Below are 27,628 nucleotides of genomic sequence, written 5' to 3'. Positions count from 1 at the left end.
ACAAAAGGTCCTCAAGAGACATAGAGCAGAGCCTGAATGATCTTGATAAATCCTTTAAAATACTGTAGCACAAGGTTGCTACAGGATAAACCAATGGCCATCAACAAAGTAAGCACCTTTTCATAATCAGTCGGCTAGATTTTACCTCATTCAGGAACTTGCTTTTCAAGGCCACCGATGTTTGGCTGCGGTAACCCGAGTAATTTGATAGCCAGATTTGAAGGGTATGAGGCAGTTTCATTGATCTTTGATCCAAGTGGGTGCTGGTGTTGCACCGACTGGAGCCAAATTACCCTTTCCACTTGTGCCTGTGAGAAATTGAGGAGAAGCAAACAGGAGACAAGTACTCCTTGGTACACTTTATGAATTGCCACCAGTTCTACAGGTCTTTTAAACTAAAGTGCTGTAAATGATGATGATTCTTGAAGGAAGCACAATCTTGTGCTACACACTTTATAGGTGCCAGCGGCAATAATTTGGGCCATTTTCATCAGTTTGTAACTCCAGCTCAAAATGTACGAATGCTGCTATGAACTATAGTTCAGTAGGAGTTTATGGAAAGTAGCCAGTGACCTAGAGACATGTTGAGTTGCATATGACATCATTTTAAACATCTAGCTTTAAAAAGGAAGTTGGAATGACAAGGGGCAGGTGGCTATTTTTGATGGATGAATAAAGGAAGAAATCAAGGATGTTCTCTTCTAGAATACTTAAGTCTAGGTGGATAGTGAAAGGTTAGTTGATTTGCCTTGTTGAAACAGGCTCATGGAGAGAAGAAAGGTGAAAAGGGAAAAAAACTTGAAGACACTTCATGATGTTAGGTTAAAATGTTGCATGGACCTCCTAATTATGAATCAGCGCCCTTGTAATGGGGTGGTAGAGACCTTTAAGTCAAGAAAGAGAGAGAGATGAAGAAGATGTCTACCTTTGTCTTTCTGTTGCGATAAGAGTCATACTGTTCGGGTGTTCTCAAAAGTAGACAATGGAAAGACCCATTAAAACCTCAGACTTCCCAGTGATGGAATAGCACATGGTGAAATTAATTTCTACTTTTTAGTGTCATACTTGAATACTTTCATGTGGCCCACGTTTTAATGTGATGGTCCACACCTGTAGGGTATAGAATGGTCTATATCTGGAGACTACCTTCTTTGACAGTATTGTTTGTAAAGCAATGGACTGGATTATTGCTTCACTGCCTCTTTGTACAGACTACTAAAACATCAGTACAAACTTTTTCGGCTTCTTTAATGAATAAACTAAAATCTTCTATCCATTCTTTAAAGTGTTTTACCAACATGCCCCCGGAGTCCATTTACGCACTTGCAAATAGGACCGCCCTAAATTAATATAAATTCACAAGTACTCCCATAGGAGTGTAATAAAAAAAGGGAAAATACTCTCAAATCCATCACCTTATACTCCATCATTTAATCTATTACCACACTTATGAGCCAGAAAAAAACTAATACAGATACCAAACATTTAGGCTATATATATATATGTATGTGTGTGTGTGTGTGTGTGTGTGTGTGTGTGTGTGTGTGTGTATATATATATATATATATATATATATATATATATATATATATATATATATATTCACTTAAAAAACCATAGGTTTCACACATGTTATAGTTAGGTGGATAATTCACTCGTAAAAAACCAATGAAATTCCCCCGTTATAGTTAGTTCAGATGACTATAACTCGCGCGCCCGCAATCCACTGCTCATGACGTCACATATTACATCACTCATGACATGGTCAGTGGCATCACTCATGACATCATCCTTGTGATAGAGTGGCGGTCGCGCGAGTTATAGTTATCTGAACTAACTATAACGGGGGAATTTCATTGGTTTTTTACGAGTGAAATATCCACCTAACTATAACATGTGTGAAACCTATGGTTTTTTAAGTGAATTTGCAAGTTTTTTAAAATGCTAATTCCTAACTATAACGTGTGTGAAACCTATGGTTTTTTCAGTGAATTTGTACGGTTTTTTAAATGCTAATTTATTTATATATTATTTTTTTTTATATATTTATTTTACAATAAACTACGTATTAAACATTTTTTTTTGGTAAGTTGTGTGCTGGGAGTAGAAGTCCCAATTCTTCTATTTCAGTATAGTCAATAAATTACCCACGTCACTGGAGGGCGGTGTATGAATGAACTGGAATTGGCAGAAAAACAACGTTGGTAATTTATTGACTATACTGAAATAGAAGAATTGGGACTTCTACTCCCAGCACACAACTTACCGGAAAGTGAGTGCCTAATGGGTAAAAGAGGTGGAGGTCCGTTTCATGTTTTACCAAATGCCGCCCTATGATTAAGGTGCTTGAAGCATTGAAACGCGTCAGGGAGAAGGATTAATTGGGTCATCCATGCCGCTTTCAAATTAAAAGGTTTTGTCAAAACTCACCTTTGTGGAGTGCTGCTTTAAAGCTCGGAGCTTTTGGGGTGAATCTACGACACGGCACCTCCGGCCGTGGAAGCATGCACCGCCTTTCAAATTGAACAAGGTCTGCAGGGCTGGTTATTTAACTGCAGCCCTTTTAGCACGAGGGTGACAGAATGGAAAGTGGAGGGCATGACCTGAGGCCCACTGGAGGGCGGTGTATGAATGAACTGGAATCGGCAGAAAAACAACGTTGGTAATTTATTGACTATACTGAAATAGAAGAATTGGGACTTCTACTCCCAGCACACAACTTACCGGAAAGTGAGTGCCTAATGGGTAAAAGAGGTGGAGGTCCGTTTCATGTTTTACCAACTGCCGCCCTATGATTAAGGTGCTTGTAGCATTGAAACGCGTCAGGGAGAAGGATTAATTGGGTCATCCATGCCGCTTTCAAAATTAAAAGGTTTTGTCAAAACTCACCTTTGTGGAGTGCTGCTTTAAAGCTCGGAGCTTTTTGGGTGAATATATATATATATATATTCACTGAAAAAACCATAGGTTTCACACATGTTATAGTTAGCTGGACATTTTACTCGTAAAAAACCATTGAAATTGCCCCGTTATAGTTAGTTCAGCTAACTATAACTCGCGCGCCCGCAATGCACTGCTGATGACGTCACATATTACATCACTCATGACATGGTCAGTGACATCACTCATGACATCACTGATGACATCTCAAATGACATCACTGATGACCTCACTGATGACATCATCCAGTGAATGTGTGTTTTTCTGAAAATTAAATATGTTTTATATATGTATATCTCAAGGTCGATGGAAGAATAAATGGGTATATTACTGTCTAAATGGATGATTTCTTTTTGAAAAATTGATTGTGTAACTGACTGATTAAGTGTATCATAGTGAATACATGGCTTAGTGAGTAATGTTTAAATATGTAAATATCTGTATCAGTCTTTCACTTTGTGTATGAGTGGCTGCATGGGTTGGTGAGTAGCTACATAGGTGTCTATATAGGATATTAGTTGGTTTTTTGAGTATCAGTATGAGTGTCTGCATGGTTTGGTGGAGGGTATTACGTAGTGCATAGGTGCATGAATGACTGACTCACTGTTTGTATGTGTTTAACACAGCATGTGTGCAGGACTGTATGGGTGGATGAGTGTGTGTATGGGTGTGTTAGTGAGTGAATGACTGTCTCAATAGTGTCTTTATGAGTAACTACATATGTTTTAAACTAGTATATGTGACTATTGGTGTATATAAGTGAGTATATGTGAGAGTGAGAGATTGAAAGAGTTCCTGTATGAATAAGTATGTGTTTCTATAAGTGATTGTTTAAAAGACTAAGTATGTGTAAGTTTCTGTAGAAGTAAGTGTGGTGGTGTGTGTATAACTGTATATGCAAGTAAATGGATGTTTGATTCTTTATTAGCATGAGTGACTATGTGTGTAAGTAACTCTATGGATGAGTGGCATTGTGTGACAGGATGTATAGGTGTATGAGTACATATGATGAGTGAGTACATGTATGAGTGACTGTATTGAACAGTTGGTGAATGAATGGATGTGTATGTGGATCTTAGAATTACTGAAGAGGTTGTTGTTACTGGTATTGGTATGTCAATTCGTTTGTAAATTTTAGTCTCTATATTTGTATGTGTGTATCAAAAGTTATATTAGGGTGAGAGGAGGTCTGCCACTCTATCACAAGGATGATGTCATCAGTGAGGTCATCAGTGATGTCATTTGAGATGTCATCAGTGATGTCATGAGTGATGTCACTGACCATGTCATGAGTGATGTAATATGTGACGTCATCAGCAGTGCATTGCGGGCGCGCGAGTTATAGTTAGCTGAACTAACTATAACAGGGCAATTTCAATGTTTTTTTACGAGTAAAATGTCCAGCTAACTATAACATGTGTGAAACCTATGGTTTTTTCAGTGAATTTGCAAGGTTTTTTAAATGCTAATTCCTAACTATAACGTGTGTGAAACCCATGGTTTTTTCAGTGAATTTGCAAGGTTTTTTAAATGCTAATTTTTTTTTTTCTTCTATTTTTTCTAACATATTTTTATTTTAATTTTCTTACCTTTTATAAAGACTATGATTAAATTTTTAAAATTCTTTAATTTGTTTTTTTGTAAAATTTATTTGCAGTACATTTTTTTTTTTTTTATTATTTTTTTAGTACGCGTACCGTAAGCTTACGGTAAGCGTACGGTTTACGCAACGTCCGTAATTTTCCTACGCTGCTTGCGTATAGTTACGCAATTTGCGTAGCCGCGCGTACTCCGCGTGGGACGCGTACGCGTGTACGCTACACGCGCACGTTACGCGGAAGTGCCGGGAGTGACTGTTATGCGCATAATAGTGCACTGTGGTGGCAATGACCTAGGCACTTTGACTGGGGTAGGTCTGGAAATGCTTATGAAGGACACCTTTGCACAACTGTTTTCACTTTTCCCTAAAACTGCCTTTGTGTTTTCCAACATATGCCAAAGGCAAAAATGGAACTGGTCCAATCATTTCTGTCCACAGATTGACAAAGCAAGAAAGCACGTCAACAAATCTGTTTCTGCTTTCCTCCGTGACTATGGTATGGGTGCCATTTACCACAACAACTTGCGTTACGACATGCAAGACATTTATAGAGGAGATGGTGTGCACTTCACTGATGAAGGGAACAGAGTCTTCCTCTTGAACCTTAGACTCTGCATCGGTACTTACTTGTAGGTACCACTTAAAAATCACTTCATAAACACAACGGCTCTTTTTAGAGCCCCCTAATATCTAAACACTTAAATCTGCATTTCATTTCATTTTTGTATTTTTTTTTTACCGTACGCTTACCGTAAGCTTACCGTACGCGTACCCCGTGATTTTTTTTTAAATCAATAAATGTTTTCTTTGTACTTTACAGTCCTTCTTTGACCCCCTCACAAATGTAAGGGGGTCTGTAACTCTCCTCTTTGCCCCCTTTTCTTGTTTTCACTCTTTTTTTTCAGAGTGAAATACACAAAATGGCGGCCGCCGCTTCCTGGTTTCGGCCGATTCGAATGTTTACTAAGATCTAAGAGCCAATCAGAATCGCGCTCGCGCACGCCACCGTACGCTTACGGTAAGCGTACGGTAAGCGTACCGTAAGCGGGCTCAGATATATATATTGATTTAAAGGCTATTTTCTCAGAATCTACTGAACAGATTTACACCAAACCTACAAAAGGCACTTCCTTGACCTAGGGACTACCTCTCTGCCAAATTTCGAGTAATTCTGTTCAGCCGTTCGGGCTGTAGCTCGTTCTAAAGGTCCTATGGAAAAATGCATGGGAAAAACGCGTTTTGGGACCCCCCTTTTATCTCAGCCCCCGCTTGACGTATCCCCCCGAGACTTTCAGGGTAGGAGCGGAGCGTAGCGCCCCACCTATTTTGAGAAATTCGCGAGGATTCGTCAACCGGCGCCAAAGTTATTCAAAATAGAATGTTGAGGTTTTCCTATGGAAAAGGGGTCCTAACTATAACTACCTACTGGCGACCGCCAGTAGGTAATATATATATATATATATATATATATATATATATATATATATATATCAAGCAAACTATCCCCTGTTCGAAGACCACTCCAGGCGCAGACGTAGTGAAAGCAGCCAGCATTTCTTTATTCAGAAAATCTTTTAAAAGCCTAACTTTTAAAACTACACATCCCAAGACTTGCAAAATTATCAGCACTCTTTCAGAGGCCCACTGGAGGGCAAATAACAAATCAATAAATAGCGTGAGGAGGCGCAGAACCTACTAAGGGACGACCACTTGAAAATGAAGGCATTTTTGAACTGAAGTACTACATATCCCAGCATGCAATATAATGAACTCACCTGTGAAAAGACCATGCTGGGACAATGCCTTCTTAATACTGCGCAGCCCATGGAGATGAGCAAGGAGTTCTTACTCCGAAACGCATTAGGCTTTTAAAAGATTTTATGAATAAAGAAATGCTGGCTGCTTTCACTACGTCTGTGCCTGGAGTGCTCTTCGAACAGGGGATAGTTTGCTTGATATATATATATATATATATATATATATATATAAATTTAATCTGATAAAAAATATATAATTTGTTAAAAATTATCACATACACAAATCAAACACATAGCCACAAAAGAAGAAATGAAGACAAATCAATCTGTTTGACTACTTGACATTTGTCAAATATATCACTGTATATTTATGAACTTAATCATATAGCAATGTTTAGTGTAGTTAGATAGTGACAAAATTAATCAGCACGTTCTGGTGGGGTTACTCATACATTCCACCTTCTTCTGGACAATACAATTATTTCATATTCTATTTGTTAATTTTAATGTAAAGGCTAATAAATTAATCTATGCAGCATTTATTTACAGTATCCACATTTTTGTCTAGATTATGCCATGATGATAATTCATAAGTCACTATTTAAAATGTATGTGAGGATTGTGAAATACAGCCTAAAATCAGCCAAGATAATGGATTACATTGACCTAACCATTACATTTCCTATTTAATGATCAAAGTCACATATAAAGTAGTCCCAGAAAAAACATTTAAGATGTGTCATATTGCAGAAGCAGAAGGATGATATTGAAGCTAGCATAAATACCCCACTGTTTAAGTGGGAGCACAGTAAATATGGTAAATATCCTTTTTCAGACATTTTAGGATAGTGCTTTCAACCTCTAGAAAAGTTTCGTTCATGGGTACTCGCCATGTTCTAGATTGGAGGATACACAAACAGGAAAGAAATTAATTTGCTGGACTTTTTGACGCCCAGAAGGGTTTAAATGAAGAATACTCTTAGATATACAGTCACATTATTGAGTCAGTTTGTTTGTTAGCAGAAGATGTATTGCTTTTTTTTATGTTGACTGAAACACACAAAATACAAAATATACTCATTCCTTGAAGCTACTCGCCATTTTGAATGCTAGAATTACCAGTCTTGCTTCTCTGTCTTCCGGTATAGAACAGATGCGTGGCATATTAAAGTTGTTGGGATGGAGAACTGTCCCCTTGCAAGGCTCTGGAGAACATAACTCCCTGCCTCAAATTTCCCATAGCGAGTTCTGTAGGTTTTCAACTTTTTCACTTCAACACAACCAACAATCATGCATGTGTGCTGAGGGTAGCCTGTGACAAGGAAAACGAACCCAGACGGGGACTCTGTGGCACAGAGTAGCACACCATGCCCACTGTTCTTTGCTGAGTGTCTCTATTCTCAGATCTCCTGGCTGTAGAGGATTGACAGTGGTGGCCACACCAAGATTATAATAGTAGATCAGGACCTTTTATCTGTTTTATGCCAGGAGTTACTGGCTTCCCCAGTGTTTTTAAACTGATTTGCCAATCCCGTGCAGCGATGTCCTTTGCTCCATCCATTTGGGACGTGGTTGATGCACTTGTGTATGTATGGCTTCTGTGTGATGAGAGTGTATGACACATGTGGCTTGTGCTTTTCCCTGATTTCAGTGATACCTAAGATGGAGGGAAGAGAACAACTGCTGAGCACCTCTAGGATATTTCAGAGGTCTTTTGTAGTAGGTCAAATTTTAAAGTGTTGAAGGAAGGGGTCAGTGGATCCCTTCAAAGCTCATGAAAACTCCCTTGATGTATTCTGCCTCTTTGTTCCCTGGTTAACAATTAGCTAAGTAAGACATCCTCTCCCTAGTTTGTGCCCTTGTTTTTAGTCTCTGATTATATGAGACCCCCAACTCCATCCCATCTTCCTGCTGACACCTGAAGACAAAAACTACGGCTTGACTACTATGGGAAGAATATGCATAAGGCAGTAACTGCTCAAACCCAGTCCATTGCTGACCATTGGAATACCCAAATGCTCTAAAAATCTATCAGTCAATGCTGCAAGATTTCTCTACCATAATCCAGGGACCAACAGCAGTATCAGCTGAGAAATGTTTTTGTGTTTGTTGGTTGGTGTGTCCACCCCCAACTCCGTTTGTCAGGTTCAGGACTAGTAGCTGGTGCTTTCTACAGCATGCCAAGGGGAACTGCTTTGGAGCCTGCCTTACAAGAAGGAGCTGACTGGGGGAGAACATGGCGTCCAGCGAGTAGCCGGTCACGGAGGCTCCAGGAGCCAGGAACCGGAATGGTGGGAGCATGCGTGAGCTGTTTAACTTACATAGCGATACTAATGAAACTAATGGAAGGCCAAGTATAATTGCTGTGGAGTGAATTGTTTGCAATACTGCGGTGAGACAGAGAGAAGAAATAAACCTCACGCTGGGTGCGGCGGTCGGCTGGAGGCAGACTTCCCGGGTTTTCGTCTCTCGGCCGTATTGGTGGTTCAATTTCATTGCGGTGGAAGTGGTGGGCCAGTTGAGCCTGTGGTGGCGGCAGTCGCTGAGTGGCGCCCCTTAGGGGGGCCAGGAAACACAGGAGCTGTTGTGGTCCTGGGCCTCACGTGAGGTGGGACGAGGTTGGAGAGCCACGGCAAGGCTCCCCATCCAGGGCGGAAGAGGCAGAGGCAGCACAAACTGCATCTGCAACAAAGGAACCACGGGGAGTCTCCCGAAGAACAGTGACAACGGCGGAGAGGAACACTGCCAATGCTGGGAGAGTCTGTATAGTAAGTCCAAAACTGGTGGATGAACTGGGGGGTAACCACCCGATTATGGGAATCCCGGTGACATTGGGAGGTGAAATTGGTGGTAGAAGCAGAGGCACAGGCTTAGGCACAGGTATTGGCACAGGAGCAGGGGGCAATCTAGATATGCTCTGAGGAGTACGAGCTTCAACCTGGCTAACACTGATTCTCAACCTAGCCGGGATATCGTTCAAAAGCAGGGGGTTCAACCTAAATAAAAACATATAAAAACATCGCCCTCCTGGGATAAAAGAACAACAGGAGATTGGGCCACTCCTAAAAATAGGAAAGTTAAGAGAAAGAAAAATCTGTCCCAAAAGCAACAAAACCCAAAACTCACCCCCTCACTGAGGAGTTGCTTCAAGGTTGCACCCAGCACCCTAATATTAAAACCAACAGGCTGTATTTACAGCAATAGTTTGAAGCCAACTGATTACCCTGATTACCCGGAAGGTATACTAAGTCCTAATAAATTTCAACCACTCGCAAGAGAGCTGGAATCACCAGAAGGAGAAGACATAAGTGAATCAACGATGGCAGACGAAGGAGTCAGAGATTTGGATAAAATCATCCTCACAGCACAGGCGGATATGGTTCCCTCAAGAGAGAATCAAAGAAATGAGATTGACCCCGGGCAAGTGGCGGCTCAGGGAGGGGATCTTGCAGACCAGACCATCCCCCTATCAATTTCGGATCTTTTGGAAATGCTGACGAAGGAAGTCAGAAATAGATTTGAGGTGTCAGAAAAAGATCAAGCCGAAATAAAACTGTCATGCGAGAATATGGAAGATAAACTGGATTCATTAGCAGCCAGGACTGAAGTGTTGGAATCTACAGTAGCTGACCTAGTCTCCCAGTCAGAGGAAAATGCAAGGGATATAAGCTTGATGAAAGAAAGAGAAACGGACTTCCAGGATAAGTTGAAATCCCTTGAAAACTGCCAAAGGAGGAACAACATCCGCTTGCTTAAGATTCCCGAGGGAGCTGAGGGGAGCAATCTTAAAGAATTCGTGGTTAAGCTAATTAAACAAGCTATTGAATTTGATAGCTCAGGACAAGCTGTCATGGTTGACATTCAGAGGGTACATAGAGACCCATTTAGACTGAGCTCAAACAAAATCAGACCTAGGAAAATCTCTGTTCATTTTTGAACGTATAACCTGAAAGATGAAATTCTAAATAAAGCTCTCAAGATGAGTTTGTTAATTGCAGAAGGAATAACTTTCCAAATATGGTCTGATGTTTCATCAATCACAGCAAGCAGGCAGTGGGAGCTAGAGAAACGGTTAGAACCCTTCAGGAAGCAGGGCGCAACAGCACAACTTAAATTTCCTGCCATGCTAAAAGTAATGCACAACAACAAAATGCAAACCTTTTAGACGGGTGGAGGAAGCTGAAATCTTTTTATAATCTATCTCGGGTGGTGGAGGGGAACGGCAAGCTAAATAAAATATTAGTATAATATCCATGTTTTCTCCTCAGCGTTGGTTAAGATTTGAGTTACGGATACACAAGATTCATTATATAGTCTTAATAACGTTCCCAAGATAATATGCAGCACAATTTGTAATGTTCCTGACTCTAGGAGGGGGCCTCGCAGGCCAAGGTAGGGCCATAGAAAAGGAAAGAGGGGGGTTCTCTGGGGGGGGGGCACAGGGGGAAATGGGGTGGGTGAGGGTGGGGGCACGTGGTAGGGTGCAGTGGGAGAAAAGTTTTAAAAAACATGTCCAAATCGCCAGAGTAGGCTCTCAATAGAAACATGGCTCAGTCAATAGGTGACCAAAATACACTTTTGAGGGTTCTGTCATGGAACCTAAATGAGATCAGATCAAAATATAGGACGGAGAAGAGTTTTCAATATCTGAGAGATATACCAGAACAAATCCTTATACTGCAGGAGACACATCTAACAGATAGCGAGATGAGGAATCTGTGCAAGTCTAGGAGCTGGATCCAAGATGTGGTTTGTACGACGCAACAATTAAAAACGAAGGGGGTGGCCATAGTTATCAAAAAAATGCCACGCTTATAAATGTACGGTGGCAGGATACTATGGTCCCAATATAGACGACCCTGCCCCCTTTAGGTGTCTACTTTCTGAACTACTAGACTTCCCAGATCCCTTAATCCTGGCAGGAGATTTCAATGTAGTCTTAGACCCAGCCATAGACAGGTCACTAAAGAGCAGAGCAACCCAGAACTGCAAAATGAGATCTACGGTTAAAATGTCTATGAGGCAGTTAGGATGGCTAGAAGTGTGGAGAGATAAAATGGGGAATAGAAGAGGGTACACCTTTCATAAAAAGAAATATAAACACAAGTCCAGATTAGATATTTTCCTAATTTGCCATGTCCTGAAAAGTTGGGTGAAGGATATAAAACATCTGGGGGAACATTTTTCTGATCATTCGGCAGTAACTTTAAAAGTCCCAGCTATGCTGACTCACAGAAAGGGACTCTAGATGGTGCCATTCTGTTAGAGGAAGATGTGACTGAGAAATTAATGATAGAGACAAACGATTTCTTCTTGACAAACATGGATAGTGCCCCCATAGAAATCGTGTGGGACACTTATAAAGCCTTCCTGAGAGGATGTATATCGTCACTCCAAATTGCTAGACAGAAAAAGCACAGAGCTGAGGTGGAGGAGATAGAATGTAAAATTCTGAAGTTAGAGCAAAGACTCAATACCCTTGGGAGTAACTCGTTGGCTGAAGACACTACGGCAGAGTTGCAATCTCTTAAATCAGAACTGGCAGGGTTGATCGACTCAAGGCTGAAAAAGAGGTGGGAAGCCAGTAAGCTTGCCCACTTCGAGTATGGGGAAGGCTGTGGAAAGCTTCTAGCCTGGAAGACTACACAAGATCTAGCCAGAGGCAACATCAAAGAAGTCAAATGTGATGCCTCCGGGAACTCACTCAAGAGCCTGGCAGAGATCGAAGAGGCTTTTCAAAAGCACTTCGAAAAGGTGTACCGAGAGGATTTAACTGTCCAAGAGGAAGCTATAAAGACCTGTCTGGGCCAAGATGTTCCGAATAAAATTAGCGAGAAGGAATCTTGCAATCTTAACAGCCTCATAACAATGAGTGAGGTCAAGAAAGCATTAGCAGCAGGAAAACTAGGTAAAGCTGCAGAATCGGATGGCCTGCAGGCGGAACTGTACAGATCTCTGATGGAGGTACTCATTCCTGTTATGGTAAAGTTATTCTCCCAGGTTTTTGAAAAAGGCGGGAATATGCCGCATTCTTGGAATGAAGCTACAGTGGCTTTGATCCTTAAACCATCAAAACCGCCTAGCTCTTGTAATTCATATAGACCAATCTCTCTGCTTAATATTGACTATAAGATCTTTGCCAAGATTCTAGCTGAGAGGTTAAATAGAGTAATATGTGGTTTGTCACATATGGATCAAAAAGGCTTTGTCCAGGGAGAGGAATACGAGACCTCACATTCAATTTGATCGGAGCAATAGATCTAGCAACACTCCACAAAGCACCATTGCTCATCATCACGTTGGATGCCTCAAAGGCGTTCGATCAAGTCAACTGGGCTTATTTAATGCATGTATTGAGCTCGATCTATCAAACTCTCATAGCTAGAATTTTAGTAAACGGGAACTTGTCTGCTCCAGTTGAAATTAGGAGAGGAACAAGGCAGGGGAGCCCGTTATCACCGCTGCTTTTTAACCTATACATTGAGCCTCTAGCCGGAAAGAACAGAAGCCATGCCGGAATATCTCCCTTTAAGTATAAGTCCTGGGGAAAAAAAGTTGGCTTTATATGCCGACGATCTGATGGTATATACATCAGATCTAAACACAACAATCCCAATAATATATAATGAAGCACAACAGTTTGGTCGGGTCTCTGGATATGAGATCAATGCGTCCAAGATGGAGTGCATGGCCTGGAATCTAAATACGAACACCTATTCAATGAAAAAAGAGATAAGAAATTTGGGCATCATGATTACGCAAAACATCGAGAATATTACAGACATGAATCTCCATAAAATCAGTAAAGATATCTGCAACTCTCTAACTAGCTGGGCATACTTACCTTTAACAATAATTGGCAGGGTTAATTTAGTAAAAATGATGGTTTTATCAAAACATATCTTCTTATTCCAAAACATCCCTTTGGCATTTATAGAAGAGGGATTAAAAAAACTCCAGGCAAAGATAAATAGCTTTATATGGGCCTCCTAAGGTACAAGGATGTCTTGGAAAAAACTATGCAGAAAAAAAATAAGGAAGGGTTGTGTTTGCCGGACCTAGTTTCATATGCATGGGTATTTCTAATGAGAGCTGGGAAAATGCTCATGAACGAACCGGACTGCTCGGACATTGGGACAATGTTCAATGAAATGGTGTTAGAACCAAAGGGAGGAGACCAAGGCTTTATTTATAAATTCGGTGATCCGTGATTTAAAAAAAAGTAGTCTTAAAGACTCTAAACGGGTTAGCCTCTACATGGTTCAAGATCAGAAAACTATTGAAAATCCGTTACTACAGCGCATTGGCGCCTATTTGGGATGCCCCAAATGGACCGAGGACTCCTTGGTAACTCCTTCAAAAACAGCTGGGATAGCATGCTGGGTACAACTTGTACCAGAGGGTTCTCTGCTCTTGTGGGAAAATCTGAGGAGCATCACAGAAAATGAAATATCCAAATTTAAGTACTTACAAATCAAGAGCTGGCATCAAGCGGATGGCACAACAGTGGGTTGTTCTAACAAACTGGAGACGACCCTGAGGAAGAGAGTCGGGAAAAAGAGAGAGGTGGCGCTTCTGTACTGGCTTCTGGTGGACCTGACAGATGGCAACTTTAAACTTCCATCGGAGCTGTGCGATTAATGCTTGCTGGGCTCATATCCAGAAGAATTATGGCAAGTATCTTATAACATCTCGTACTCCACAGTTCAACCTGAAAACCTAAGGAGGAACCACATCTTTTATCTCCACAGGGTGTATTGGTCTCCCCTAAAGCTTTCTAACTTTGTGAAGGGTCCTATCCCGAAATGACCGAAATGCCTCCAGGAAAAGGCAGATGATGTGCATATGCTTTTAAGCTGCCCAATGCTACATCATTTCTGGGAGTCTGTAAGTAGAGGTATGAAAGCCATGTTTGGGCCTGATATTCAGGTGAGCATAATACTGGTATTTTTGGGGGTCTTACCAAATTGTGAGTTATTGTCTCTAGACGAAAATAAGCACGTTTTTTATTTAATCTTACTTGCACAGAGAGAAATCTGTAAATGTTGGATTAAAAATATATCTCCAACGTTTTTAGACAGGTCAACTTCTAATAAATATACGATTAAGCTTGATAGGGCCACACGGAAAAAGAAGAGTAAGAAAAAAGATTTTTGGTTACCATGTGTGGATTGGCTGGGTACTCTAAACACTAGGGTGATTACAGTCCAATGCTTATGCCTCTACACTGTGTTACTTCACACCTCTGGTCGTTCTGCGTGTCGCTCAGAGATAAGATCAGAACAGACGGAATCTTGTAAGAGAGGTTCTGTGTAAAGTGCATCCATTCAGATACAGAGCTCTCAAGTCGGTGCCAACCAAGAGGGGGGCCGCGGAGAAAGTTAATTGCTCTGGGTACATCTAATGGCAAATGAGGACAAAAAAAAACCAAGCATTGGCATAGCCAATAGGTCTCGCTTTTGGGACCTTATAAGTGTTTAACTATGCAACAGTTGCATAACTAAATACTTATAAGGTCCCAAAAGCGAGACCTATTGGCTATGCCAATGCTTGTTTTTTGGTAGGCACGAAGAGCCACCCTCCCCGTGTAATGCCAGCTGCTGCAACAGGGAGAGGGACGGACTCTGAGGAGAGAGAGCAGAGGAGGAAAGAGCAACAGAGAACCAGTCTGCCAAGTAGGTGCGAACGTTAAAGTGAAAGTAATCATTTCGCGGGCGCTTTGATGTTCGCAGTGGCCGCGCAGCTCACTGAGAACATCAAAGCGTCCGCGAAATGTACACGCAGGCTGCCAAATGGTGCGCACGCCCGGCGCACATGCACTGTAGTTGGGGGCCTGAAAAGCACTCGTTTGCACTTCCAAATACCCGTTTTCTATAGCTCTCGCCAGAGCAGCGCTAAAGCGCTGGCTCAGGCGAGACCTAAAAAAGAAGCTGACTGATTGCTTTGGAGGTGCCCTTGCACATAGAAGATGTTGACCAGGAGAGAGGACAGTGAAGAAGCTGACATGACAATGAATTAGGACAGCCACTGCAAATTGGGGAGGACCAGCACCGCTCCAGATGACGGGTCTGTCTCCGGTGACCTGAGTGTGAGTTTCTTAAAGATAAGTTTTCCTGGTACACTCCTTGCAGAACGCTTAGATCTACTGGAGCTAAGCTAGTGAACACTCCTTCCATCAAAAAGGTTAACTGGGGAGGTAGGAGTTTTGTTTATGGGGCCTCTAAAATCTGGAATGAGCTGCCTCTGATGCTGAGAATGGCATCAGATCTTAGCTCCTTTAGGAAAGATCTTAAGACTTGGTTCTTCTCCCAGTTTTAGTTTCTCACTTTAGTGTAGGCTATCATGTGCTCAGCGCCAGGACACCGCAAGGTAATCGCGCGCTTTATAAACCTCAGTAACATAACATAACATAAGGTGTCCTATGGATGTGCATGTTATTGAGGGGTCTTCCTAAAGGTCAATAAATGTACCATGCGTGGTATCCCGCTGAACAAACATAGTGCCCAGAAGCATAACACACAAACTGAAAACCAACTGCATCTGGCGGTCGTGTCCCAATGACCTGTACCTATGAGAAAGATGCTTTATCACCAAAGAGGGCATCGTTCATTGCTGTGTATCACTGCTACGATCCATGGGGAGCTCCCGGCTTATTTGGATGGGGGGACATGAGCATGGACCCCAGGAAGATTAATTAAATAAAGACTTACTAGACCAATACTATTGCTGGTACTGACACTGCTGCAGCGTACCTGACCTGCATAAGAGTACAGACCATGGACCACATGAACGTTAGTGTGGCTTGGGTAGAGAGCAGGTGAACGCCCCTGGTAGGTTTTGCACCAAACACAGCACTTCAGCTGCGTAACTCCTGCCGGCGGTTATCACCTGCTGACCAGCTGGCACCACAAAACTAATTCAAAGGACGCATAAGGTATTGCGCAGCCTGGGACTCAGATGAGTGGGGATACCTTACCTCATCAAACCTGAATTTGCCCAGCTCCTGCACAGTGGTGTGAATCATATCAAGGGAGGAGACACACACAGACTGGTTCTTCAGGAATTTTCCCATAAGGGCACACAGTCCCTTATGCACATATACTAGTTGGATTTGTCCCTTGGAACATTGGGGCTGTTCCTGAAGTGCACTGTGACCCATAAGCTTGATATTGGTGTAAAATTCAAAGGGTCCTTTGCATATTATGTACATTATATGTGAGAGTTAATTACTTTTACTTCGTAAAAATCAAAAGCACAGGCTGGACATTGATTTATTATTTGCTGATGGATGTAAAAGCACTGTCAGGGCATTCATTTATTTATTAATTGCTGTTGGATTATTTATTTAGTTCCTAGTCTGTAACCACACACCACCTCCCTAAGTAAGCCTTGGGCTGCTGGACTTTGCTACCCTGAGGGTCAAGTGCTAACGGGATGTACCTTCTCAGTTTTCAGCTAAGCAGTCCGGTTACGCCCTATGACACTGGTGATAAGAGACTCTGAATGTCGCAATCTTAGCCCAGAAACCCCTGATTGCCTCAAGACTCCTGAAGAAGTTCCCACCAAATGTACAACTTCTCCATTGTTTTGTTTCTTTTTCTGTGCCTTCAGACTGTGAACTCACTCACTGGCCCAAAATGGGTTCCATGGTCCCAGCACCAGTTAATGCGGAAACAAATTCAGGCATTGGTTCCAGGAGTACAGAATCCAGCCCGTACACCCAACACGTGTAATACAAATAACATGTTATTTGGTATACTTAAATCCTGGATAAACTCCATGTTTTCTTTGCTTTTTAAGGCACGTGTCGTGGCTGTCCTTGACTGGGAACTTTCAACTGTTGGCCACCCCTTGGCAGATTTTGCGTACTTCACTATGCCATATGTGTGGCCCACTGGAACCAAACATTTGGGTCAAGCCACGCCTTTGAGTATAAACGACGTAGAAGGTGAGACATTTTTTTCTTGCCCGTCTTTACTGTAATATATAAACATTTAAAAGAGATTGTTTTGTTCCTCTTAATGAACGATGCAAAAGAAAAACACGTTGCCATTAATCTCTCCTGCCTGCTCATCTCTGTTTATTTTAGAAGAAAGATCATAAGAATCAAAAGTCACTTCTCATTTTTGTTTAAACTGAAGCTGCAGTATTGCTCTGTGAGCTGCCTTTCACCTTAGCTGCTGACTCTGGCAATAGGCATTATTAATTTGCTGCTTAATTGTAATGAGTTATTACATTTCTGCAGATATGTCTTTTAGTTATTACAGGTCACCAGAGACATCACCTCTCAAATGTAAAAAGGAAATAGAGGTGGGCTTTTACATAGGGGTTGTACGTTGTAGTCTTCCATGTATTACAAGTATGAAATCACGTAAACGCCATGTGGTGCTCAGTTAGCATAACCCATTGTTGGTCCATAGAGGGCTGTTCGATGCCAACTTTTTAACAGCAATAGGGTAGTTAATTCAATGTATTTATTATGATTTGGAACTCCGAAGAGTTCCACATAAAAACATGTATCCAAATTATCATCTCAACCAACACTTAAATTTTTTTTTTGTAAAATCACTAAGCATCAGAAATTCTGTTTCCATAAAGTAATAAATAACTCATAATTGTGTGTTAATTGCAGAGAGGTGCAATATAAGCACAAAGTCAATTTCAGAGTCCTTTCAAATACAAAGCTTGCAGGGGCTGGAAAAGGCAAGTTAAACCATTGGATCTTTAGATGACTTCAACTGTGCTTTTGCAACGATTGCTAGAAATACGTTTTTAATAATACGATTAATTCATCACGGATTAAGGATTAAAATACAGGAATTAAAACATTCTACGATTCTGTATACAGTACACAATAACTAGCAGCATAAAGGGAAACAAAAAAGTGCAAGTGCTCAAACTTAACAAATATCAAAATCTTGGATTGATAGATCTTCAATTGAACATGACGGTGTTCGTAGCAGCATACAAGGAGATAAAAGTGAAGGCACGCAACTATAGCACCAATATCAAAAGACCCTTTTAAAATGCGACCATAACGTAGTTAATAACAAACATATTATAGCAATAGCGCTTACAACCTTCTAATAAAAGCATCCCAAAAGTACTACTTATAAAATTCATTAACTTTTGCTCTAAAGGGAACCTATGCAGCCTACTACGGGTAAACGGGGCAACCTGTTACTATGTTACAATAGGGTAGTCGTTTACATACAATTAATGTAAATTAGTGTTATTTAGCTATGTGATGGCTATCCTGTAAATCTGTTATGGATTAACCGTACCTGGACTAGCTGCCAACCCTCTCCCAGTGCACTACCGAGCCAGCATGCAGAAATTGTAACATACAAGGTGTCAATATGTAGTGATTATAATATCGATGGTGATCTATGATTAAAAACGCTTGAAGATATATTTTTTATTGTTATGATCAATACAACACATAAAAAGATTGAACAAGTGTAGCATTGAAATGGTAATCTTTTTTTTCTCTATGCAGGGACTCCACCACTTGAAGACTTGATATCAATGTATTTCCGCTGCAGGGGGGTTCCTGGGAAGTTAAATGACTGGAACTTCCATCTTGCTCTTGGCTTCTTCAAGCTGGCTGGTATTTTTCAGGTAAGTATTTAATTCCTTCTTTCTAGGTTCTGCCATGAAACTGTGAACTAAATAACTTTTTCCTGGTAAGAATCTGATCCCCTATAATCAAATAAAAATATTAAGGTTTTTAAACTTGTGTGGGGTCCTCCAAGCAGTTTTTACAGCCATGTTAGAACCAAGATTAATACCTTATTATAGGAATAGTAACTATTGTGGGAACTATTTATAAATTAGAAAACACAACCACAATGGAAGTTCATCTCTCTCTGCCACAGTAAAAATAAAAGCCAAGACCCACGAAGAACAAAACAATACGAAAAATACAAATTAAGGGTACAGCACGACAAGGCTTATCGAGAAATGTTTCACACTGTTTGATTAAAAAATCTGTTTTCAATTTCGTGGAATTTGTCATCCTTGCAATTTACCTCGCTTAAATCGGTGAACAATGCAATATAAATTCAATGGAAATGTAAATAAACCAATACAATTGTATTTTGTGTATCTAATCTATCTTCAAACAATAGAAGCACAGAATAAAATTGTGTTTTAGACATATGAGACTGGATTCAAACTTTTTTTAGTCCAAGTAAAGTGTATCAAAGCATTCAACCACGCTCTCAGATCCTTTATTCGAAAACAGAATTTGATCTTGTGTCATATGAAACCAGTAATTTACCCTACTGCCTTCTGCAGTGCCTGGACGTGGTTTTGCCAAAAATGGTGGTGATTTATTGTTTTTGTAACACATGTCACTTCAACAACTTGATTGTGGCATATGTTCTGGAAATAGGCAATAATTAGAGTCCTCTACATCAATACCAGTTTTGTAGATATTCAGCTGTCATGATGAAACATCTTTCTATTCTCTTGAAACCCTTACTGTTTGACTCTTTCCAAAATGTAGTGCACGAATTCATAAAATGAATCCAAATAACATACTGTGTTTTGTTTTATTTCCAAATTCAGGGAATATATGGTCGTTATCTCCTTGGAAATGCAAGTCAGGAGAACGCACATGAGTTTGGAGAAATAGTGAAGCCTCTAGCGGAACATGGGTTACTACTAGCGAAAAAGTAAGGATGGTGCATATTGTTTCACTGATACACAGAATAGTAATGCTTGAAAACACAGTTGTGAATGTCTTTAAATAAAGATTAACTAAATGTACTTTCACAAAAAATCCTCATAACTGAAAGTGAATTAAGCTGTTGCGTATAGCTTGCATGGTTGTGTTCCCTTAATGTGTCTTCATGTGCCTTGGAACGCCACAGCCCCTAAATAGATCCCATAAAGGGATGATTCTTAGTGATCACTGATTATTTCAGACCCAAACAACAATACATATTCAGTGAAATCGTTGGGATTTTTATTGTTACTTTACCTTTGTTGTTTTAGCAGTATGTCCAGCTGAGATTTTGCAGGTTCGTGCCTGTAGTTCAAGGACAACAGTTTGCACCTTAGTTACATACCTAAACCTTTACATGTTTGAACTGATTCTAAGACCTCATGGAAGCACCTTCCAGATCCACCGCCCTGGTGGTGTCTATCTGATGTCCGAGTAGCCGGACGCTGTGCAACCCCAGTGCAATGTGGATCATCCAGCTTGTGATCGCCAAAGAAATTGCCTGCAAAGTGCTAGTGCATTGAATATCTTGAGGCATTTTGATATATATTGGGAAGCTACGCATCAGAACCTGAACGGCACAACTCTACGCTGCAAATCAGTGCTTCCCAAAGTTTTTTAGAACCTGGACCCACTTTTTAGCATGACAACCTTTCTCGACCTATCTAGCTTTAATGCACATGGAGGAGGTAGTTTTTTAATGTAAATGTAAATGTAAATGTGCAGGAATTTATATAGCGCAAATCACCAAGCGGTCTCTAAGCGCTTGCTTAGGGAACCCGTCCTGGTATTCCCCTGTGAGATAACCCGGCAGGGAATCCGCAAGGTGAAAGCCAGGCATCCCGCCGCGAGGGGCCCATGTGGAGATTAAGCAAGCTATTGCCCAGAGTCGCAGAGTGTGAACCCATGAATCGAGTATGCACTGGAGCGAGAATTATCGAGTCCATGGACATTTATGGACTCAAGACCCAGCCGAGCCGGGAATTGAACCCTGGTCCCGGGCTGACCTCTGCTTCCAGGTCTGCCTCCTCTAACCAGTGAGCCACACTTCTCCACCAATGTAACTCAAGCATCGTATGGTAGCACATTGTCATTCACAGACAGCACATTTTCCATTGAAATGCCCACCAAATGTGCGCAAAAGACACACAAATGATGGATGGAATGCGGAACAAATGATACATTCACCCCCGTTCAACAGATCTGCGTTAAATCCATCGTTCTTTTGCTCACCATGCTACCCCCGTTTAGACCCACCCATATGCAGCAGTCTGGCCTCAAATTGGTGAATGGCAGCCAGATTTAGAGACAGAGGATGGGACAGAACCACTGCCAGCCTGGCAAGCTGTGGTGCCACCCCTGCACTACTTCTGAACCACAGAAGTGCTAGACAAGGCAAGTAACCATCTCATCACCTTGGTGACTGGTGAATGCACCTTCTACTACTTTCCTCGCGTTAAGCACCTAAATTGGAAGCCATACTGCCCTGCTTCGCCAAGCGCCCTTTTCATCTGACCTATAGATTCTCCGTGACAGACCTTAAAATAGGGACCTTCTGTAGGATGTTGGCTATTTATGTAGTGTACCCCAGTAGGCGACCCTTATTGGTTTACAGGGCTTACTTTAATATTCCCAAGTGCTCTATTTGTGGTAGTGTGGTCAGGCAGTTTAGGCTTATCGGAGGGGAGTGCTGAGCATTTGTTGTACATACAGAGTCAATAAATGAGACACAGTAAGAAGTTCAAGAACAATTAAAAAAAGAACACAGATTTTTATATAATTTTAGACAGCAAGATCATTGGAATCAGGTAAGTAATTTTGGAGTTGTAGGTGTTACAAATAATCAATACAATACTCAAATAAAATTTTTTGAGGTATGAGCCTCAAACGAGGTAACGTTATCTTATAGGGGAAACAGACACTGCCTACATATACTTGCCTACATATACCTGTGAGCGGTTCTTGAGGGTACCTATTGACAAGGTGAGTAGGGGCCAAGGTCCAAGAAACCACCAGCAGTTCGGTTTTACCTGCCCTTGTAAGTCCGGGTGCAGAGATGCTGGCGTGTTGGTAGCCTCAAGCTCTACACTTTAAGTCAATGGAAAAGTACCTGGAAAAGAAAGGCTGCAAGTGGCGACTTGGGGACAAGTCCGGCAGAACCCAATGGTAGGATTAGCTCAGAGGTGTTCTGTCCGGCAGGTCTCTTCAGTTTGAGGCTCTCACATTCTTGGGTTAGCTTGGAGAGGGAGAGAAAACCAGACTGCAGGGCCATTTTCGGAGAGGCTCTCGTCGGTCCTGAAGTCCACTGTCCCCAGGTCAGTGCATCATCCTGTCACGAAAAGATAAGCAATATTACAAAAAACCTTACCAGTGAGAGCACTGGGACTGAGGCACCCTTGGAGGGCTGCTGTGCCACACTCAATATTATCATTCCGGGGACTACTAGAGGTTAATATGGTGAAAGCCTAAACACTAGCAATGAAATCATAAGATCCAAGCCTAGCCTTTTGCTGTCATCTGGTGGTGCATTCTCTGGCACCTATCATTACAGATCTGTGAACTCAGTTTGGCGGTCTGAAGAATGCTCAAAGTCTACCATTTTTAAATAAACCCTTCTTGAACTGTCAAACTTTAGGCCTATCTCTGGATTACCTTGTGTGAAAAATATATTCGAAAAAGATATTGATAGACATTTGAAGAAGCATTTGGAGGTCAAATAAGTGTTTGCTAAAACACACATGGGTTCAGACCACTCCACTGCATTGAGACCACTCTGGTGTCAGTTGTGGATGACATCAAGATGTTATTAGATGTAGGATGTAGTACAGCCTTGATCCTGTTGGATCTTAGTTCTGTGTTTGATACGGTCTCGCATAATGTCCTGTATTAAAGACTGCAGATGGTAGAGTGGTTCTCTTCATTCCTACCCCTTAATTCTCAAAGGGGTGAGGATGGCAAACTTTTCCTCTGATGAAAGACCATTGTTGTGTGGGGTGGCCCATGCTTCATTGATAAAAAATATATGCCATAACTTATTTGATATACTGATGATACCCAAATTGTGGTCTTTGTGGTAGTTAAATCTAGATCTGCCTTACATTTGCATAATTGTGTGACCTCGGTGATGAAAGAGATGTGTGCCAACGCTCTAAAGCTGAATGGCAATAACATGGAGTTGACTATCACAGGGGACCAGATTGGTGGCCCTCTTGTTTAGCTGACCCTCCAACTTCAGCATCAGAACCTAGAAATATGGGGGTGATGAATGATAATAATCTTGCTATGGATATACAAATAAGGTTTCTGCTTCCTGTTTTTATATTTAAGGATTCTGTTTTAAGTACTCCCAATGCTTCCCAAACAGACTCATAAAAAGGTAGTTCAAGCTACCATTCTAGCGCCTTGTACTATTGTAATGCTCTATACTTGGCGCTTCCAAATATGGTGATAGACAGTTTACAAAGAGTACAACATTGGGGTGCTAGATTGCAGTTGTTAAGCATAATGAGCCTGCATGCTGTCCCATAATTGGAGACTTTGCATTGGTTACCTTTTGATAAAACAATTCAATTTGAAATCGCTCGCATGCCTCTTCAGGTCTCCAATAAGGTGGGTTCTGAAATAATTTCAGATCTACTCTTTGTGCCAGCCTTTACGGTCTGCTAACGCTTTTCTGTCTGGTCACTGCTCCTCGAATAAGCTAGACCTGTAAAGGTGGGAACTCCTTTTCGGCACCCAAGCTATGGAACTCCCTTCCCCTTCATTTAAGGGGTGATGCCAGTCCCCTAAAGTTCCATAAATGTTTGAAGCCCTGTTTTTTCTGTAAAGAATTGCTGTATCTGTCTCACCACGATTAGCTTAATTTTTGCGCCCGATAAAAACTACTTCATCATGATCACCTGTCCAAAATGTGCTAATGCTGCACCTAGGTGGTGCTCATTTTACAGGTATGGTTGTGTGTGTGTGTGTGTATATATATATATATATATATATATATATATATATATATATATATATATATATATATATATATATCCATCATCAAGAACACCTGCTGTAGAGGAGCCCACGCCAGGTAAGTCTGTAGCCAAAATCATTTATTGAAAGGCACAACGAGGAAACATCTTGGCATCACAAACATCTAGTCCGCAAAGCCGACGCGTTTCGTGTAAAACTTCTTCAAAGGCGGCGGAAGTGAAGTCGTAGCACACAGCAGTATCTCGGCACCAGCTTTATCCAATGTTGTACCCCGCCTCTGTGGGCGTGACCACTCCCGTGGCCTGCTGGTACTGGTAGTGCCGATTTCATACTCCAGTGAGTTGCCGTGTTCAGACCCATAATAAAGTTCAAAATAGTCCCAAGTGGGTGGTGGTGCATCAGATCTTGTCCCCGCTGGCACTCTTGCTTTCAAAAAATCGGCACCTGGCCCTTGACAAACGGCATCAATTTGGTGCCGCTACAGGAGCGCTGCGAGCAACGCTGGAGCTCTCTCTGCGACTCAGACGTAAGCCGCTATAAATCCATCATCAAGAACACCTGCTGTAGAGGAGCCCACGCCAGGTAAGTCTGTAGCCAAAATCATTTATTGAAAGGCACAACGAGGAAACATTTTGGCATCACAAACATCTAGTCCGCAAAGCCAACGCGTTTCGTGTAAAACTTCTTCAAAGGCGGCGGAAGTGAAGTCGTAGCACACAGCAGTATCTCGGCACCAGCTTTATCCAATGTTGTACCCCGCCTCTGTGGGCGTGACCACTCCCGTGGCCTGCTGGTACTGGTAGTGCCGATTTCATACTCTAGTGAGTTGCCGTGTTCAGACCCATAATAAAGTTCAAAATAGTCCCAAGTGGGTGGTGGTGCATCAGATCTTGTCCCCGCTGGCACTCTTGCTTTCAAAAAATCGGCACCTGGCCCTTGACAAACGGCATCAATTTGGTGCCGCCACAGGAGCGCTGCGAGCAACGCTGGAGCTCTCTCTGCGACTCAGACGTAAGCCGCTATAAATCCATCATCAAGAACACCTGCTGTAGAGGAGCCCACGCCAGGTAAGTCTGTAGCCAAAATCATTTATTGAAAGGCACAACGAGGAAACATCTTGGCATCACAAACATCTAGTCCGCAAAGCCGACGCGTTTCGTGTAAAACTTCTTCAAAGGCGGCAGAAGTGAAGTCGTAGCACACAGCAGTATCTCGGCACCAGCTTTATCCAATGTTGTACCCCGCCTCTGTGGGCGTGACCACTCCCGTGGCCTGCTGGTACTGGTAGTGCCGATTTCATACTCCAGTGAGTTGCCGTGTTCAGACCCATAATAAAGTTCAAAATAGTCCCAAGTGGGTGGTGGTGCATCAGATCTTGTCCCCGCTGGCACTCTTGCTTTCAAAAAATTGGCACCTGGCCCTTGACAAACGGCATCAATTTGGTGCCGCCACAGGAGCGCTGCGAGCAACGCTGGAGCTCTCTCTGCGACTCAGACGTAAGCCGCTATAAATCCATCATCAAGAACACCTGCTGTAGAGGAGCCCACGCCAGGTAAGTCTGTAGCCAAAATCATTTATTGAAAGGCACAACGAGGAAACATCTTGGCATCACAAACATCTAGTCCGCAAAGCCGACGCGTTTCGTGTAAAACTTCTTCAAAGGCGGCGGAAGTGAAGTCGTAGCACACAGCAGTATCTCGGCACCAGCTTTATCCAATGTTGTACCCCGCCTCTGTGGGCGTGACCACTCCCGTGGCCTGCTGGTACTGGTAGTGCCGATTTCATACTCCAGTGAGTTGCCGTGTTCAGACCCATAATAAAGTTCAAAATAGTCCCAAGTGGGTGGTGGTGCATCAGATCTTGTCCCCGCTGGCACTCTTGCTTTCAAAAAATCGGCACCTGGCCCTTGACAAACGGCATCAATTTGGTGCCGCTACAGGAGCGCTGCGAGCAACGCTGGAGCTCTCTCTGCGACTCAGACGTAAGCCGCTATAAATCCATCATCAAGAACACCTGCTGTAGAGGAGCCCACGCCAGGTAAGTCTGTAGCCAAAATCATTTATTGAAAGGCACAACGAGGAAACATTTTGGCATCACAGACATCTAGTCCGCAAAGCCGACGCGTTTCGTGTAAAACTTCTTCAAAGGCGGCAGAAGTGAAGTCGTAGCACACAGCAGTATCTCGGCACCAGCTTTATCCAATGTTGTACCCCGCCTCTGTGGGCGTGACCACTCCCGTGGCCTGCTGGTACTGGTAGTGCCGATTTCATACTCTGGTGAGTTGCCGTGTTCAGACCCATAATAAAGTTCAAAATAGTCCCAAGTGGGTGGTGGTGCATCAGATCTTGTCCCCGCTGGCACTCTTGCTTTCAAAAAATCGGCACCTGGCCCTTGACAAACGGCATCAATTTGGTGCCGCCACAGGAGCGCTGCGAGCAACGCTGGAGCTCTCTCTGCGACTCAGACGTAAGCCGCTATAAATCCATCATCAAGAACACCTGCTGTAGAGGAGCCCACGCCAGGTAAGTCTGTAGCCAAAATCATTTATTGAAAGGCACAACGAGGAAACATCTTGGCATCACAAACATCTAGTCCGCAAAGCCGACGCGTTTCGTGTAAAACTTCTTCAAAGGCGGCAGAAGTGAAGTCGTAGCACACAGCAGTATCTCGGCACCAGCTTTATCCAATGTTGTACCCCGCCTCTGTGGGCGTGACCACTCCCGTGGCCTGCTGGTACTGGTAGTGCCGATTTCATACTCCAGTGAGTTGCCGTGTTCAGACCCATAATAAAGTTCAAAATAGTCCCAAGTGGGTGGTGGTGCATCAGATCTTGTCCCCGCTGGCACTCTTGCTTTCAAAAAATTGGCACCTGGCCCTTGACAAACGGCATCAATTTGGTGCCGCCACAGGAGCGCTGCGAGCAACGCTGGAGCTCTCTCTGCGACTCAGACGTAAGCCGCTATAAATCCATCATCAAGAACACCTGCTGTAGAGGAGCCCACGCCAGGTAAGTCTGTAGCCAAAATCATTTATTGAAAGGCACAACGAGGAAACATCTTGGCATCACAAACATCTAGTCCGCAAAGCCGACGCGTTTCGTGTAAAACTTCTTCAAAGGCGGCGGAAGTGAAGTCGTAGCACACAGCAGTATCTCGGCACCAGCTTTATCCAATGTTGTACCCCGCCTCTGTGGGCGTGACCACTCCCGTGGCCTGCTGGTACTGGTAGTGCCGATTTCATACTCCAGTGAGTTGCCGTGTTCAGACCCATAATAAAGTTCAAAATAGTCCCAAGTGGGTGGTGGTGCATCAGATCTTGTCCCCGCTGGCACTCTTGCTTTCAAAAAATCGGCACCTGGCCCTTGACAAATGGCATCAATTTGGTGCCGCCACAGGAGTGCTGCGAGCAACGCTGGAGCTCTCTCTGCGACTCAGACGTAAGCCGCTATAAATCCATCATCAAGAACACCTGCTGTAGAGGAGCCCACGCCAGGTAAGTCTGTAGCCAAAATCATTTATTGAAAGGCACAACGAGGAAACATCTTGGCATCACAAACATCTAGTCCGCAAAGCCGACGCGTTTCGTGTAAAACTTCTTCAAAGGCGGCGCAAGTGAAGTCGTAGC

General features: G+C 42.5%; 1 protein-coding gene across 1 annotated transcript in view; it reads left to right on the top strand.

The window, feature by feature from the left end:
• Positions 1-27,628, top strand: part of ACAD11 (acyl-CoA dehydrogenase family member 11) — a 366,306-nt gene that overhangs the window by 147,353 nt on the left and 191,325 nt on the right. Inside the window, exons 6-8 of the mRNA XM_085630689.1 lie at positions 17,098-17,245; positions 18,797-18,918; positions 19,870-19,976. Coding sequence (XP_085486815.1) covers positions 17,098-17,245; positions 18,797-18,918; positions 19,870-19,976 — 377 coding nt within the window. The remainder of the gene's footprint in view (positions 1-17,097; positions 17,246-18,796; positions 18,919-19,869; positions 19,977-27,628) is intronic.

The sequence above is a fragment of the Triturus cristatus genome, chromosome 10, assembly GCF_964204655.1.
Source record: "Triturus cristatus chromosome 10, aTriCri1.1, whole genome shotgun sequence".
In the NCBI taxonomy this organism is placed as follows: Eukaryota; Metazoa; Chordata; class Amphibia; order Caudata; family Salamandridae; genus Triturus; species Triturus cristatus.
Note: the sequence above shows the minus strand (reverse complement) of the source record. Positions and strands in the feature narration are given on the sequence as shown.